Here is an 18,612-nt window from a genome sequence, read left to right on the forward strand (position 1 = left end):
ACTGAAAAAGGTCAAGAATGATACCCCATCCAATTGAATCGAATTAGATGTTTTTTAATGCAGACAAAACATTTTTCAGGTGAATTTACTTGTGATGGACTGTTTAGAACGTTTGGTGTAGTAAAGAATATTACTGGAGTTTCAGACCAACACTAAGCCAATTAAACAGTTTAATCTTCCTCTTGAAGATGATCACTTGGTGATCGAAACACGTGTCGAGGTGTAAAAAGTGACAGTTTGGTGTTAGGATAAAACTCCAGTGATATCCAGGTGAATTTACTCGTTTTTAACGACACTTCCTATTATTACTGATTGTTTTCGTCTTTGAAATGAATCACAATATTCATAGGATTCCTGCCTTTCTGGCTACGATATTGAAGTTTTAGGACATCTCCGAAAAATAGATGATCTTAGTCCTTTTTCTTGGAGTACGTCCACTTTCCTACTGTACAATCGAACTGAAAATCAAATAGCAATACATTATAAAACTTAATGAGATTCTAATAAAACAGGTAGATGTTTAAAAAACAATAACAATATACAATATTAGACTTCTAAGACACACGTAATCTATGAATATGTTAATTATCAATATTTTATGAAAACAAGTTCAACAATAGTGAACGAATAACTTTTTGTTGAATAATATTGTACTGTAATTTTTTTTTTTCAAAATCTACATGTTTTCTCAGAATCAATCACTAATCTAGTTAATTTTTGGCAGTAATAATCAACATATTATAAATTACTTGTTATTTAATTGTGATTTATTTTCAAAATCTACCTGTTTAAAACATTTATGTAATTAGGTTTTGGCATAAAATTCCAATAATTAACATATTTATAGATTACCTGTTTTCCTAGAAGTAAAAGTGAATTGTAATTGTTTTTTGATTGAGTTTTGGCATAAAATGCCAATAATCAACATATTTAAAAATAACCTATTTTCCTAGATTATTTTGTGATTGTTTTTTTTAATGAGTTTTAGCATAAAATGCCAATACTCCTTGTATTATACATATTTATGTATTATAGGATTATGTATTATAGAAAGGAATAATATAGGAATCGTACGGTAATTGAATAGGAATTGTACATGAATAATATAAGAACTGTACAGTGATTGTACAAGAATCGATTGTACAGTAATTGCATAGGAACTGTACGGGAATAATATAGAAATTGTACAAGAATCGTACAGTAATTGTATAGGAATTGTACAAGAACCCTACAGTAATTGTATAGGAATACAGTAATTGTATAGGAATTAGAAAGTACTTGTACGAAAATAATATAGGAATTATACAGTAATTGTATAGGAATTGTACATGAATAATATAAGAACTGTACAGTAATTGTACAAGAATCGACGGTATAGTAATTGCATAGGAATTGTACGGGAATAATATAGAAATTGTACAAGAATCGTACAGTAATTTTAAAGGAATAATATAGGAATCGTACGGTAATTGAATAGGAATTGTACATGAATAATATAAGAACTGTACAATGATTGTACAAGAATCGATTGTACAGTAATTGCATAGGAACTGTACGGGAATAATATAGAAATTGTACAAGAATCGTACAGTAATTGTATAGGAATTGTACAAGAACCCTACAGTAATTGTATAGGAATACGGTAATTGTATAGGAATTAGAAAGTACTTGTACGAAAATAATATAGGAATTATACAGTAATTGTATAGGAATTGTACATGAATAATATAAGAACTGTACAGTAATTGTACAAGAATCGACGGTATAGTAATTGCACAGGAATTGTACGGGAATAATATAGAAATTGTACAAGAATCGTACAGTAATTGTATAGGAATTGTACATGAGTAATATAAGAACTGTACAGTAATTGAAGAAGAATCGACCGTACAGTAATTGCATAGGAATTGTACGGGAATGATATAGAAATTGTACAAGAATCGTACAGTAATTGTATAGGAATTGTACATGAATAATATAAGAACCGTACAGTAATTGTACAAGAATCGACCGTACAGTAATTGCATAGGAATTGTACTAGAATCGTACAGTAATTGTATAGGAATTGTACATGAATAATATAAGAACTGTACAGTAATTGTACAAGAATCGACCGTACAGTAATTACATAGGAATTGTACGGGAATAATATAGAAATTGTACAAGAATCGTACAGTAATTGTATAGGAATTAGAAAATAATTGTACGGGAATAATATAGGATATATATAGTAATTGTATAGGAATTGTACATGAATAATATAAGAACTGTACAGTAATTGTACAAGAATCGACCGTACAGTAATTGCATAGGAATTGTACGGAAATAATATAGAAATTGTACAAGAATCGTACAGTAATTGTATAGGAATTGTACATGAATGATATAAGAACTGTACAGTAATTGTATAGGAATTGTACATGAATAATATAAGAACCGTACAGTAATTGTACAAGAATCGACCGTACAGTAATTGCATAGGAATTGTACGGGAATGATATAGAAATTGTACTAGAATCGTACAGTAATTGTATAGGAATTGTACATGAATAATATAAGAACTGTACAGTGATTGTACAAGAATCGACCGTACAGTAATTGCATAGGAATTGTACGGAAATAATATAGAAATTGTACAAGAATCGTACAGTAATTGTATAGGAATTAGAAAATAATTGTACGGGAATAATATAGGAATTATACAGTAATTGTACGGGAATAATATAGGAATTATACAGTAATTGTATAGGAATTGTACATGAATAATATAAGAACTGTACAGTAATTGTACAAGAATCGACCGTACAGTAATTGCATAGGAATTGTACGGAAAAAATATAGAAATTGTACAAGAATCGTACAGTAATTGTATAGGAATTGTACATGAATGATATAAGAACTGTACAGTAATTGTATAGGAATTGTACATGAATAATATAAGAACTGTACAGTAATTGTACAAGAATCGACCGTACAGTAATTGCATAGGAATTGTACAGGAATGATATAGAAATTGTACTAGAATCGTACAGTAATTGTATAGGAATTGTACATGAATAATATAAGAACTGTACAGTAATTGTACAAGAGTCGACCGTACAGTAATTGCATAGGAATTGTACGGGAATAATATAGAAATTGTACAAGAATCGTACTGTAATTGTATAGGAATTGTACATGAATAATATAATAACTGTACAGTAATTGTACAAGAATAGACCGTACAGTAATTGCATAGGAATTGTACGGGAATGATATAGAAATTGTACTAGAATCGTACAGTAATTGTATAAGAATTGTACATGAATAATATAAGAACTGTACAGTAATTGTACAAGAATCGATCGTACAGTAATTGTATAGGAATACAGTAATTGAAAATATTAAAACAACGATAAAAATAAAAACAACAATAAAAATTGATTAGCGCTCCGGGGCGACTTCATTGATTCCAGTGGCGCATTTGCTTTTTCAGCTACAGGAAAGCCTGGAAAAACCTGCAGTAATTATACAGTAATAGTACGGGAAAAATATAGGAATTGTGCAGTAGATGTACAAGAATCGATTGTACAGAAATTGTATAGGAATAATATAGAACTTGTACAGTAATTGTACAGTAATTGCATAGGAATTGTACAGTGATTATATAGGAACACAGTATTTGTATAGAAATTGTACAGGAATCGTACAGTAATTGTACATGAATTCTATTGGAATTGTATAGGAATTGTAGTGATTGTATAGGAATACAGTAATTGTATAGGAAAAATACAATTCAATAATAGAAGATCTATTACTTTTCAGAGGAGCATTTCATACACTGAAATCACAGAACATGTAAGTGTTCTGTGAGAAATATTTCAATTTTCACTTTGAGTCAACTATTTCTGATGAAAGGATAAATTGCGCACACTGTTACTTCTGTCAAAATTCAAAACAATTGAATATGCATCACATATGATATGTCGACGAAGTAGTCGTACTGTATAAGGCGTTCACAACCACCCACGAAATTCAACCAGATGGTTAGGTTGAATGTACCTGATTTTACTCCACCTAATTTTTTTTTATGTTAATTCTATATTCTGCTGGTAGGCGTCGTGAACAAGATATGATCTTTAGATAATGATTGATAGTATGTATGTTACATAACACGATTCTGAATACTTCCCACTTTGCACTTACCGCTGCGGTTAAAATTTCATTTCTATATGGATGCCAAGCTACGTCTCTCACAACATCATTGTGACCTACAAGTACTGTCGACACTAGTCCAGTCAGAGAATCATACACTATAAAATATAAGACAAATAAGACAGAGGAGGAATGTTGAAAAAAAAACACCTCACCAAAAGCGCGACCCGTGCCGCATCCCGTGTAAATGTACCTTTGACCAGTACTGAACATCGGCGAAAAGCGGCATCTCACGAGCGTTTTGAAAACAGTGTGTCCTCTGTACGTCATAATGGAGGCATCTTCTTTCATGAAGCAATCAGACTGGAAATCTGAAAAGGAACCCCTGAATGCGAAAAAAAGTAAACGCAAGCAATAAGTAGAGAAACTTACAATAATCCGGTATCTTCCCGTGCCGATAATCCCATCTCAGATGGCTTTTCAAGACTGGAAGGTGTCTCGATTTGCTCGCCAGTCTGATGTCCCACAGTTTGAGACTTTGGTCCTTGCTATTGGAGATGAGGTGCAAGCCGTCTCCTTTGGTGTCGATGTAAGTGATGCCGTCCTTGTGTCCGACCAAGAAGGCGACACACGGGATGTCAGCTCTCCTGTCGAAAACTTTGATGATTCCGTCATCGCTTCCGCTTAATATCACATTGGAGGATATGTCGGAAAAGACTGAGCAGTTGACGTCTTTAGTGTGAGCGCCGGTGATCTGAAAGAGTCGAGTTGAGATAAAAGAAGTGCAGTGTATTGATTCTGTTCATTTTATTCAAATTTTAATTTTTTGTGCCTCAGCTTGATATTAGGGTCAAAATTTCGATATTAAGGTCGAAATTTCGATATTAAGGTCGAAATTTCGGTATTAAGTTCGAAATTTCGATATCAAGGACGAAATTTCGAGCCTAAGGAGGAAATTTCGAGATTAAGGAGGAAATTTCGAGATTAAGAACGAAATTTCGGAATTGAGGACGAAATTTCGAAATTAAGGACGAAATTTCGAAATTGAGGACGAAATTTCGAAATTGAGGACGAAATTTTGTCCTTAATTTCGAAATTGAGGACGAAATTTCGAAATTGAGGACGAAATTTCGAAATTAAGGACGAAATTTCGAGATTAAGGACGAAATTTCAAGGTCAAGGTCGAATTTTTGAGATTCAGGGCGACATTTGAAAATTAAAGAAGAAATTTCGAAATTGAGGTCGAAGTTCCGGAATAAAAGTCGAAATTTCCAGATTAAATATTAAAATTTCGAGATAAAGGTCGAAATTTCGAGATAAAGGTCGAAATTTCGAGATAAAGGTCGAAATTTCCAGATTAAGTTAATATAATTGTTATTTTCAACTATTCTTTTTAATTATTCTTTTTTACTTGTTTCAGGGATTTCAAATCATTTTATATTATAGACAATGGAAGTCCGAACTAGTGAAATTCATCACGAAACATTGTCAATCACCTTCAAACATTCCAGATTAAGGTCGAAATTTCGGGATTAAGGTCAAAATTTAAGGATTAAGGTCGAAATTTAAGGATTGAGGTCGAAATTAAAGGATAAAGGTCGAAATTTAAGGATTAAGGTCGAAATTCCGAAATTAACGTCAAAATTTCGAGATCACAGTTGAAATTTGGAGATCGAGGTCGAAATTTGGAGGTCGAGGTCGAAATTTGGAGGTCGGGGTCGAAATTTGGAGATCGAACTCGAAATTTGGAGATCGAGGTCGAAATTTGGAGATCGAGGTCGAAATTTGGAGATCGAGGTCGACATTTTGGGATTGAAGTCGTAATTTTGAGATTAAGGTCGAAATTTCGAGATTAAAGTCGATATTGAGGTTGAAGTGTCGAGATTGAGATCGAAATTCCGAGTTAAAAATCGACATTTCTAGATTGAAGTAGAAATTTCGAGATTAAGGTCGAAATTTCGAAATTAAGATCGAGATTAAGGTCGGAAATTTCGAAATTAAAGTTGAAATTTCGAGAATAAAGTCAAAATTTCGAGACTGATGTCGAAATTTCTAGATTGAAGTCGAAATATTGGGTTTAGGGTCGAAATTTGGAGATCGAGGTCGAAATTTGGAGATCGATGTCGAAATTTGGAGATCAAGGTCGAAATTTCGAGATTGAAGTCGTAATTTTGAGATTGAGGTCAAAATTTCGAGATAAAAGTCGATTTTGAGGTTGAAGTTTCGTAGTTTCGTGATTAAGGTCGAAATTTCAAAATTATGGTCAAAAATTTCGAGATTAAGGTAGAAATTCCGAGATTGAACTCGAAATTCCGAGGTTAAAGTCGAAATTTCGAAATTACGGTTGAAATTTCGAAATTAGGGTCGAAATTAAGAGATTAAGGTCGAAGTCACTGACAGTCGGGTCAGTGAAGTTGATTATACATCAGCAAATAATCGGAGTTTCATAAGTTTTAAAACGTCATCAATATAAACTCTAATTCTACCGACTTGGTATTTTTTCCGGCTTTCGATTTTCCCGTAATGACCCTCCTTATCTCAAACACATTATACGAGTATATCTCACCTTTAGAAAAATACAATATTTTCGGCAACCTTCGAGTGTCGTCAATACAAAAATAATTACTTAGCTGATAAAATTAAAATTTTACCGAAAACGTCTCCTGCCTCTGAACCAAATCATAAATCCTAATGCTTTTATCATTCCCACCTCCCATTAACTCCTTTCCATCAGAGGAGAAAACCACAGAGAATGTACATGAATTGCGATCCGGTCTGTCGAACCTCAGTTCTTCATGATCCTCAGATCTACCAAGAGCGGAACAGAGATACACTAAAAAAAGGAACATAACCTGTATGATCAACAGTTTGTGTAGATTGACTGATGAAACTTACGCGAGGGGCTCCAAGTGGAGTACGCAAAGTGTCTTCCGTCAGGGCTGAATGCGACATCCAGTATGCTCCAACTAGACCTTGTGGAGTGGAGAGTCTGTATTAATTTATACTGGTTTGTTTCACAGTTATACAGCCTGAGTGTATGATCTAAAAAAAACTGTAATCAATTGAAAGGATACATAAGGTCGAACATATTTAATAATAATAATAATAAATGTCATTTATTGGTGAATACCAAAGGGCCATCGACGGAGGTCCTTCGATATTGAGGTCGAAATTTCGATATTAAGGTCGAAATTTCGATATTAAGGTCGAAATTTCGATATTAAGGTCGAAATTTCGATATTAAAGTCGAAATTTCGATATTGAGGGCGAAATTTCGATATTGAGGTCGATATTTTGAGACTAAGATCGAAGTCTAAAATTTAAGTGAGAAATTTCGAAGTGAAGGTCGAAATTCCGTAATAAAAGATTGAATATCAAAATTACGAAATTAAGTTCAAAATTTTGGAATTAAGGTCGAAATTTAAGGGTTACGGTCGAAATTTCTGATTTAAGGTCGAAATTTCGGATTTAAGGTCGAAGTTTCGGGTTTAAGGTCGAAATTCCGAAATTAACGTCGAAATTTCGAGATCAAAGTGGAAATTCCGAGATCAAAATGGACATTCCGAGATCAAAGTCGAAATTCCGAGATTAAAGTTGAAATTTCGAGAATGAGGTCAAAATTTCGAGATTGATGTCGAAATTTCTAGATTGAAGTCGGAATATTGAGTTCAGGGTCGAAATTTGGAGATCAAGGTCGAAATTTTGATATTAAGGTCGAAATTTAGAGATTAAGGGCGAAATTCAAAGTTAAGGTCGAAATATCAAGGTTAAGGTCGAAATTTTGAGGTTAAGTACGAAATTTAAAAATTAAAGAAGAAATTTCGAAATTTTGGTCGAATTTCCGAAATAAAAGTCGAAATTTCTAGATTAAAAATCGAAATTTCGAGATTAAGATCAAAATTTCGGGATTAAGGTCGAAATATTAAGGACGAAATTTCGAGGTTAAGGTCGAAAAATAGCGCTGCAGAGTGTAGGTTGGTCATGCGTGCTGTTTGTACGTTAGATGTTACAATTACTAAAGGGTGGGTTGTATTTCTATTTTCTCTAAAACCAAATTGATACATTGGTATATTGATATGTTCACTGAATTGATATTTGATGATTTTCTCAAAGTTTTTTCCCAACACTGGAAGAAAAGTAGTGGGTCTGTAGTTGCAGGTCTGTGAATGGTCTGTATTGGGCTTTGGAATGGCAATTATTAATCCTTCTTTCCAGGCTGTACGATAGTAATGATTGTTCAAACAATATTCATAGATGGAGATTATATGTTTATGTATGTCTGATTCTAGGGCTTGTACTATTCTCCTAGATACATTGTCTATTCCTGGGGTTGTATTTTTTCCCTCACTGATGAAGTTGTAATAAAAATCTTCATCTATTTCTTGATCATTTGAAATTGGGATGTTTTCGATAAAGTTTCTGTACCCATTATTGACACACTCACATTGATTTTGGTCAAAATGAACATAATTTTCTTTTTGGAAATCATTCTCAAAATAAGTTAAGAATGTATCTGCCTTATCTTCATTTGTTGATATACGACCATTAACTTACAGATTATTGATTTTATTTATTGGCTTATATTTAGATAGTTTTTTGATTTGGTGTCAGAAATTTTTACCCTTTTGCTCGATTATTTTATCACATGTTACTAACCATTTACTTTCTTTGTACTGCATAATAAGTTTCTGGATATTTTTGTTGAGGGTCCTGGGTAATTTTGAATTCTCTGTACATTTTTCTCTTGTTTTTTATCAGCCTTATGATAAATGTTGGAAGTTTGTACACATAAAACTTTGTTTTCAATTTTGGAGAGTCGCTTCTGACAGATTCAACAAGTTTTTTGTTGAATGTTTCGATATGATCTTCATTAACAATTCGAAGGTGTTGGATGAATTGTATTATATCGTAATTTACTCTTTCCATGTTGCACTTGTTATAGTTTATCTAGTGATCCTCTTTCTAAATAATCGTATTCATGTTTAAGTTCACTTCAATTGCTAAATGGTCTGAACCTAGGTCTGCATGACCTCCTTCTGCTCCTACCTTCCATCAGGAAGGTAGGAGCTGTTTTTGCTTTTTTGAAGGAGGAGTTCTGTAGGAAAGCGTAGAGTTGTCTGTTGCGGATGTGGTTCACATTGAAGTATCCTATTATCATTCATATTTGTACAGAGCAGCTTTATTAAAGATTGTGTCGGACAATAAATTGATTTCAATCAATCAATTCTTACCTTGACCAGCAGTAAGGTATCGAGTTCCCTCTTTGTTGAAGATACCACAATAGGTAAAATTTCCGTACTTATCCATGACAGACATGGAGTTGGGTAAGAATAAACTTGAAATTTTACATTTTTCACCTTGCGAAAAGCTGTCGGGAAGCCCAATCTGAAATTATACTTATGTTAAACAGAATACAAAGAGTAACTGTGAAGAAACTATGAATTTATTGATTTTAAAAAGCCCACAGTGAAAGTGATATAAAACATAATCGATCACATTTAAAATCGACAATTTTAAAAAAGTGTATATCAAGTAAAATAAAGTATATATTATCGAACGAAAGTATCTATCTAGATGGCATATCATTTATCTTTTCCACACTTCAATCCCAGGTAGGATAAACTATGAATGAAAATCAAATTCTCACCTTCCTACGTTCTATCACATTGGCGATATTTTGTACAATGTTTTTACCTCCAGTCAATCCCGAAGCCTGTCTTGTAGCCACAAGGAAGTCACTTCTCTGAAAATAGAGGCAGCTAACATTTTCGAAAATACAACTGTTACTCTTGTAAGTTTGTAACTGATAGAGTGCTTGAAAATATCATCGGTGAATAACTCACATTTAGTCTTTCAGTATGTACAGGCACCATAACTTTTGGAGGACTTTCAGGTTCATAATACTCATCCCCCATGGGAGGTACTTCAAATATGTAAGACATTTGAAATTATATTTATTATATATTGTATTCAATCACATTGAACAGGTCACCTAAATCAACTCATCAAAAAATTATATTATTTATAAAATCTGACAATATATTTTGTATCACCACTATTCGACAGAAACTGTGACCTTGACCCCTGACCAGCTGAGACCACTGTATGTTTAAGTGTCAAACGTCCTAAACAGTCTAAAGGCAGTAGCTGCTGCACATGGTCACTTCACAACCTGATCAAAACAGACAATATCGGATAAGATTTTCACTTGGGGCACATACATACATTTTTTCCCATGTTAACTGCTATGTGTATTTGTCATTAGTGTCAGCTGTCATATGTATATGTGAAAGATCCTTGTGTTGTCCATTCTTGGGTTTTAATTGGTCTTTTGAAATCAGTGTTATTATATTCATTCAATCGTCGATATCAATAAGAATTTTGTATGCACCACATGTATTTTTCCGAGATGGCTACTCTTTGTATTTGTCATTAGTGTCAGTTGTCATATAATAATGATGTTTATATTGTTATGAAGTTTTGTTTGCTGTTTCCATTGTATTGACATGACAACTGACACTAATGACACAAGCACAGAGTAGCCATCTCAGAAAAATTACATGTGCTTTGAATGAAATCCTATTAGATAGGTAGTGCTGGTGCAAAACTCAAGGAAAACAATCAGATTGTTGAAATGTTATTCTTTTATGAAATTTCTACGAAATATTATGTTCCCTCAAATAAACAAATATCAGAAAATGTATACAGATAGATGATACAGCTTTCTGTGTTTGTATTTTAGGACAAATTAGGAGATAGTTTGGAGTGAATTCTGAATTGAAACTCAAGGTGAATTGGACGAAATAGGTGTGACATTAGTTATACTAATAGCATATAGTTTTGTCACAGAAAAACTCTAAAATAATTTTTCTTTAGATGCGCATGTCGAACAGCTTGTGAATTTCATTACGGAGGATAATGAGTACCCAATCTTTCGGTTGTTTTCTGAAGTTCATTCTCGATTGATTGAGTTTTGAGCTTTCATAAATCCCACTATCAAATGGTAGAGATTTGGTGTAAGGTAATAATAATAATAATTGTACTGGAATGGATACTCCTGTGTATTATGTTGTAATTGTATTGTATTTCGGTCAGTTTATCTATTTCTAGTCAGTTATGATACGGCCTCTTCGAAAAATAATTGTCGTACATCAAGTATTTTAGTTTTTGTAGATTTTATGGCAGAACAATATTTGAGATGCTCGTAATAGATAGATAGTTATTTCAAAAAATGCACCTCGTCGACCAATATAATTACCAGTTATCGACTTAATAAACCCAATCATATCAAAATTCTTTCGGTATTACAAGTGATTTCCGTCCTCATCATATATAATAAAATGTTATTCTCCAACAAAAGACGATATACAGATATTGTGTATGAGTATTAGTTCAGCTAGTCTAAGCTTAAAAAAATGTGAAGTAGTTCAGATTAACGTGTGACTTACATTTTTTGTACATCCAGTTTCAGGAATATATTTGAATTTTCTCTCATTTTTTTCCAATCGCCTTTGTCTGCTAATATGTTCATTACATATATCCTTATTTGCAATAAATAATTTCTGCTCCATCTTTGGTTTGATACATAATCAGCTAAATACCCCTGCGAGTTGACTAGTGTCTAGAGAGGTTGGTAGCAAATAATACAAATTGAGGAAAACCCGGAAAATGTTTTCTGCAAAACATAAACATAATTTTCACCACAATTGTTCAGAAAACATTAAAGAACTTGAGGAACATCAGTTAAACATATTCATAGTCGTGTTTTCTGTAATTTAGTCCTAAAGGTACCTCATTTCCACCGCGTAGGCGGTACGCCACTGGCAACAAAACAAACTACAAAATTCCCAAGGCATTTCCACGTAATTCATTGAAATTAATTCATCCAACTAGCATCGCATCCTGTCAATCCTATCAGGCGATAACTGTTTATAATACTCACTTAATAATGATCAGATCGTTTTCAATACAACATTCTCTTCCGCAAAGGATATGATACTAGAATCCATCACTGCAAGTCATTACATTTTTATCCTAAGCCATATGATATACAGGGTATTTCTTGGACCGTCAACTTCGAGAAGAGGTCTGTGATTTTTATTCCGTGTTAGGAATCACACGTTTGAAGGTGAGACCTCGTTAGTCCTTAGCTCGCACAAGGTTCTCAACTTCTGAGAGTTGTCGTTCGTATGGGGGCGACACCTGATTAACGGAAAAACAGATTTCAAAAGAGATTTTTAAAACTGGTTTCCGAATCTGTCGAATTAATTTATTCTGTCTTTTTAGTTAAGGACGTGCCTACCGAGATGACTATTCGCAATGTGGTGGATAAATTTGAGTCCACTGACTCAGTAATCGATCGAAACTAATAACTAATAGTCATTCAACAATTATTATAGGAAGGGAATTTATTTATCAGTAAATTTCATCTAACAATGGAACAGTTGCTCAATAGCGAAAGAAGGAGATCTGCAAACACTGTAGACACTGGCAACACTGATTTCTTCTTCAACTACAGTGGATTGAATCAAAATATTCAGTAGTCTGAGCGTTACGGTTTTGTTGTGAAAGGTTTGAACTTCTCGCTCGCAGCATTTAAAATAACACCATGATGGATATTGCCATAACAATTATAATCATTCTTGTACAATCGCAAACGTCATAACCTCAATTATCTTCACGCACAGCATAACTGTCATAACCTATCAAGCCAAAAGTCGTCTTCAATTTTTTTCCAAATCTATAACTTTTTGAGGTTATGAATGGTGTAACGATTTAATAACTCAGTATTATGCATTAGATGTGCTGTGGAATCGATGTGATTTCAAATGATCAAACATTGATACAGTATTTTTTGAACTGAAGCAGCAGAGGGCAATGAAATATTTTACAGTAAATATCCCTTTCATCAAATATCCCAATCCATATTGAAAGCATAAATATTTCGGATTAAATTCAGACATTCACCCCTCCAAACATCTCTACAAGGTAGAATCTGGCACATGACTACCGCGAAAGAGCGTCTTTTCTGACTAATACAACGACGGACATTGACTTCAACGACAAACATTCACTTATGTATCTCTTCTTGACACAGTTGTCAGACTACTTTCATTAATGAAAAATATTTATCTCAATAGTGTTCTTTCCTGTTACTGTTGAAGGAGGAAATTCAAGAAGATCGAAGCTGCGGATGACAAAATTCAAAGCTTGTAACATTTTGAGTTTACAGTTTGATTGTGGAATTGAAACCTTTAGAGTAATCATTTTATATTTCTTGCATTCTTGCTTCTCGAATTTTTCGAGGGTTATAAAGTTGAGCAGGTCATTGTCATCTGCTATTATCTTTCTATCAGTTTCTGATGTTTTATATTTATGTATATTTAATAGTTACTCAATAAACTACTTTTTTTCAACCCAAAAAATCAACTTCAAGCGGAAACATATCGCCAAAATGGAATATAAATTGAATGATTAACGATGAAGGCGATCAATAAAATCAACAAACAAACTGTCTAATTATTTTTGAATAGGATGTTCTGTACTACTTAAGAGGTGACACGATATCATATAACCACTACCGGCGTTGAAGAGTTTTGTCGAAAAATAACTTCAGTGTCATTATATTGATACTATCTTAATCGTCTCAGGAAATATGGCTTTAGGTTTTTCTCTAGGCCACTTAGAATTCAATTCATTCCATGATAGCAAGAATAGTCAATCATAAATCCAATCTAACTCAACTGGAGCAGTACGAATCAGATAAATTCATTTTCAACGTATTTTACATGTCAGTAAATTCCCAAAACACGTCAATTTTCAATTATGAAATCTCACTTCCACATTTAACCCCTCTGGACCTGTACGTTAAGGAGGATCCGTTAATGGCCATGTTACGATTGCGCACGGCTGATGTAAACCTCGATGTAGGAATGAAGCTGAGCCTATGGCGAGAAGCGCTTACTGCGCAAACTCTGCTGCAGGCAACCAGTGATGCAATTGAACCCAGGTTTGTGTTTGATAAAGCCTACAAAATGCAAATAAAACAGAACACAGAGTCAGATGCTACAAATGCAATACGCATATATATATATATATATATATATATATATATATATATATATATATATATATATATATAGGACAGAACACTCAAAAAATGGAGGCAAACCGCGGACACGTGTTTCTGGCTATTGGCCTCATCAGCGCGGTGCAGCCAATTGCAAAGATGGACAACAACTGGTTACCAAAAATGAAAAACTTCACATATGCACGGTGTCACCAACAGGAGCTAACCGCACATTTGTGGTTTCAATTAGAAGACCTAGCATTCCCAGGCATCATCTAACATCACTATGTAGGCAGCTATAGCTACCTGCGTGACTTTCGGGTCCAGGATATAAATACAGAGATAAAGATGTTATTGAGTGTGTATGATATAAATCAAAAAGGGAAAATTTGTGGACAGAACACTCGAAAAATGGAAGCAAACCGCGGACACGTGTTTCTGGCTATTGGCCTCTTCATCATGATTTATATCAAGATGTCCTTGAGCTCTCTCGGCGATTCGGTTTTTACCTCCTCAATCGTCACAAAACGCCGTCCTTTCATGAGTCTTTTCAATCTTGGTACCAGGAAAAAGTCGCAGGGAGGCAAATCTGATGAATACGGTGGCTTGACCTTGTCCCGATTTTCTTAGATGTAGATAAACTTGAACAAATTCTGGAATTACCATTGTCTCGCAAACTCGAAAAAGCTACCATAAATCTACCCGGTTCAGTTTAGAGCAGTTCAACTTGAAACTCCACATACCGATGCGGAGAATCATCGCATCCTTGATTTATCGGAAGAAAACAGCAGTGGCCAACGTATCAACAACTACAACAAAATCAGACCAGTGATACAAATTAGAGACAAAACCCTTGGGCTTAATGGGTTGAAAAATATTGGCAATGCCTGTTTGACGAACAGTGTAATCCAATGTTCATCAAACACGAAATGGTTACTGGAATATTTGGAAAAGAATGAATTCATGGAGAATATCAATACTAGTATCTCTAGTATGAATGGTGCTTTAATAAAAGCGTTCGCTTGTGGTGAGTTTTTAGAAGATCTTTGATGAATTTATGCAGAAACCGAATGTAAAAACGTCAGAGAAAGGTGTAGTAGATCACTATCAGCGAGGAATTCCGCCCGGCAAACAATTCATCTTATCTCCGAGGTCCCATATCGGTTTCAGAAAATTCCCATACCCGAATGATACCATCATCCCGGAGATAATTTACCTGGCAGTTCGATGGGAGTGGTTACGCTTTTAAATACGGTTAAACAATTCTGTCGGTAACTTATAATTACCAAAAGAAACGAGTGTTCATGAAAGATTGCGTGTACCACGGCCGCCAGGGGTGGATGGAGAAAAAAGGTCAGGGCCCAATATGAAAACCAATTACACGAAATTGAGATTCCAGATGAACAATGCACAAATGGATTCAGCCCTTATCAATATAAGGGTGAAGAAGTGCTTTTGGCAGTTCTTTTCAAGGACAAAGCACAAGCAATACAGGAAGTTTCATGAATTTCCCTCAGCGCAGGAACTCGTTCCTCTTTGTTATGAAAATTGAGTATGCATTTTCTCAAATTCGCCAAATCAGCATCAGCCATCACAATTTTGTTATTCTTGATAAATCTCTTTTTATTTTGAGTCGAAATTGTTTTTTCTTGCCATTTTTTCTTCTCTGATTCAAGTTTTCGTACAGTACTATTGCTAATACTTCCCACCATCGTATGAAGACTCCTTGTTTCATCTGCCCACGCTTCCTCTTGCCTACATCTTAATAAGTTGTTCACAATTCCACTGCTTTGTCCACTGAGAATCTTGTCGTTCAATTTACTGTTCAAATGCATTTTCAAAGACAACAGATTAGTTTCAGTTCACCACACAAAATAATTTTCTTACTTACTGTATTGACACGATGTTCACTACACGAGTTCGTCGATGTTAATGAGCTCTCGCCCTACGTCTGCCGGTTGATCTACTGGGTATTCAATATTCAAGATGTAGGTAAAATTTGTGAATGCTACCAGTTACTGACAGTTTGCCCTTTATTACGCTTCAGCAGATTCAAAATTTATTTGCTTATTTTCCGGAATGTGGAAGGTTGAATACCGAAAGAACTGCAAGATACACTTTACATGTATTATGGAATCTTGAAGATTTTCAAGCAGTGCTTGTGTATTTGTGTACTCAAGGCCTTTTTTGGGATAACCAGTGAGGTACACAAATTAGGTATTCATTCGAACAAAAAGTGGATCTATTTCAGGACGTGGTGGCCTCCTTAGAAATCATTCGAGTCCATCCCTGATAGGCGCCAAAAGCAGCTAGTATTCTCCCATATACCTGAAAAGCGCCGGAAGGTTTCAGCTCAGCATTCTCCTCTAATGTCTTTTAAATCGTTCTGCCCTTGAGGAGAAAGGATTATGTACCAGCTAGTTATTGATGCATAACTTGGGAAAAATAAAAATTGGATCGGTTTTGTTTCACGGTCTACATAGTCTGTTGAAACATTTCTACCACCGCAGATTCACCGATGGATCAATTTTCACTTTGTAGGGGAAACAACATTCAATTTCTGAGTTGATTGCCAATGCTGAACCAATAATTTATAAAAGTGAAAATAACCCAATATTCTATATCCCTTGATGCTTGTTTTCTCGGTTTCAATTTTTTTAATAAATACACTAGACAACTCGTGTTGTCCAGTGATGTCTTACTTGAAGAAGAGGTGTCAGCTCTTGCTATAGGTTATTTCCTTAAGCAGCGGAGTAATAAATAATTTTCAAGTCGCTATTCATAGGCGTTCATTGAGTCTGTAAAAAAGTGAAAAATGTAGTGTTTATTTTGAACATTTGATGTCATATGATTTGATACAACAAATCTCAAAGTACGTTTTATAGCTCCTTTATTTTTAACAAAAATTGTGTGACGTGTTCACCATATATACAGCATACGAATCACATGCAAGCATTTTGTATACGTTGTAACTTCTGCTTGTTATATTGCGGCAAAAAATTGTAACAATTAAAAAATTGTATACATTTTTTAATTGTTTTTATTTTTGTTCAAAACAAATTGTATATATGGTGTTTTTTCACGTTTTACTGCGTCACTGACGTAGTTGTGTAAAGTTACATAGTACTATCTTAGTCTCACTTGAAATAGCTAATGTCTTAGCGAAACATGTTGTGATATATTTTTCAAATAAAGTTTGTAGAGATCAAATCGTTGAGGTGTAGTTTTTGAAATCATTTTTTAAAATTTTGTAGTTACTGTTGCTAATTGCCCTCTTCTCAACTATCCATTAATCAAATAGTTCCCGCTGTAGAAGTAATTACTCAAAATATTTCACAACTGACAAGTCTCCCGCGAAACCTCATCTATCCACCCGGATTCAATCATCTCAGTCCTAATAATCGGCCTACTACGTGAAATCGCCCGATTCAGAGAACCAAATCGACTACCAAATCGAGAGTATCGCGTTTGGCTCTAGGCTAAAAACACATCACGAAAAAGTCGGAAGAAAAAAACTCCGAGACAAGCGGCCGTAAATTATTATTCATTCTGAAATGTAATATGTAATTATGTATTCCGTGCAGACAGAAAGAATTCTCTGGGTTCGCTGTGGATAGTTTACTAGTGAGTGTCGATTCACCAGACTGAATACGAAACCGATCGTTCGCCTGAAAAATTCCGAAAAGTTGTTATTTGTTTCTCTTCCTATAGATTTATTCATAACTTGGGACGTTCGCGACGCTTTAGGAATGAGTAATCAGGCTTCTTGGATCAGGTGGACAACTCAAAGTGACCTATTCAGAGAGACAATCAACAAATAAAATAATAGTTGGTTAAACAACAGCCAGTGTTCTTAAACCAATAGGTTTTGCTTAGATTTGAGAACTGACAACAGTAAAAATAAACTATACCTGCCTACTTACTGAATATCGGTGTCAATAACTATAACTTTCAATGTTGTATGAGGTTGTTTCGAAAGTTTCGTCCGTTTTACTGTCATGTGTTTTTATTGCTCCATATCGCAATTAATATTTATTGTACTGTGTCTTGGTGAACACTGATCGATAGAGGGTTTTATACTCTATACATTGATGCTGACCATTTTTTCCAAATTTCGATTTTTTGACTCATTTCAGCTTATTAATACCCGATTTCTTAAAAAAAATCCCTACGAATTGAAATTGAATCAAAGCGCTACCGAAACAGCCCGAAAAGTTAATTATTATATTACAAAACCATTGTTAAGGAATTAGGAAATATATATTATAAAACGTTATGGATTTTCATCAAATATCGGCCAATTCCATCAGAAATGTCTGAAAAAGCTATCGTATAGCGAAACACTTTCGTCTCATGTCATTAGCGTATGTCAAAAATAGTTCCAGTAACCTCTGAAAAACACCCTGCTT

The 18,612-nt window shown here is 34.2% G+C and overlaps 1 protein-coding gene across 1 annotated transcript; it reads right to left on the reverse strand.

Moving 5' to 3' along the window:
- Positions 1-343: 343 nt before the first annotated feature.
- Positions 344-10,234, reverse strand: LOC111501944 (DDB1- and CUL4-associated factor 11). Its single transcript, XM_023155877.2, has 9 exons — positions 9,978-10,234; positions 9,782-9,877; positions 9,366-9,519; positions 7,030-7,176; positions 6,786-6,967; positions 4,567-4,888; positions 4,350-4,505; positions 4,186-4,292; positions 344-458 (listed from the first exon to the last, which is right to left on the reverse strand). Exons 1-9 carry the CDS (start codon positions 10,074-10,076, stop codon positions 411-413), a joined length of 1,311 nt encoding a protein of 436 aa, XP_023011645.2. The 5' UTR covers positions 10,077-10,234; the 3' UTR covers positions 344-410.
- Between the last annotated feature and the right edge of the window lie 8,378 nt (positions 10,235-18,612).

Source organism: Leptinotarsa decemlineata, unplaced genomic scaffold (assembly GCF_025532065.1).
Source record: "Leptinotarsa decemlineata unplaced genomic scaffold, Ldec_3_MD MMD2_P_RNA_scaffold_12, whole genome shotgun sequence".
Taxonomy (NCBI): domain Eukaryota; kingdom Metazoa; phylum Arthropoda; class Insecta; order Coleoptera; family Chrysomelidae; genus Leptinotarsa; species Leptinotarsa decemlineata.

Excerpts from the sequence above, each read along its gene's own strand:
- LOC111501944 (XM_023155877.2), bottom strand. The coding sequence starts at position 10,076 with ATGTCTTACATATTTGAAGTACCTCCCATGGGGGATGAGTATTATGAA. Across the intron at positions 7,177-9,365 it reads ATACCTTACTGCTGGTCAAG|ATCATACACTCAGGCTGTAT; the intron begins GTAAGAATTGAT and ends AGTTTTTTTTAG. Across the intron at positions 4,889-6,785 it reads AGAGGCAGGAGACGTTTTCG|ATCACCGGCGCTCACACTAA; the intron begins GTAAAATTTTAA and ends CGACTCTTTCAG.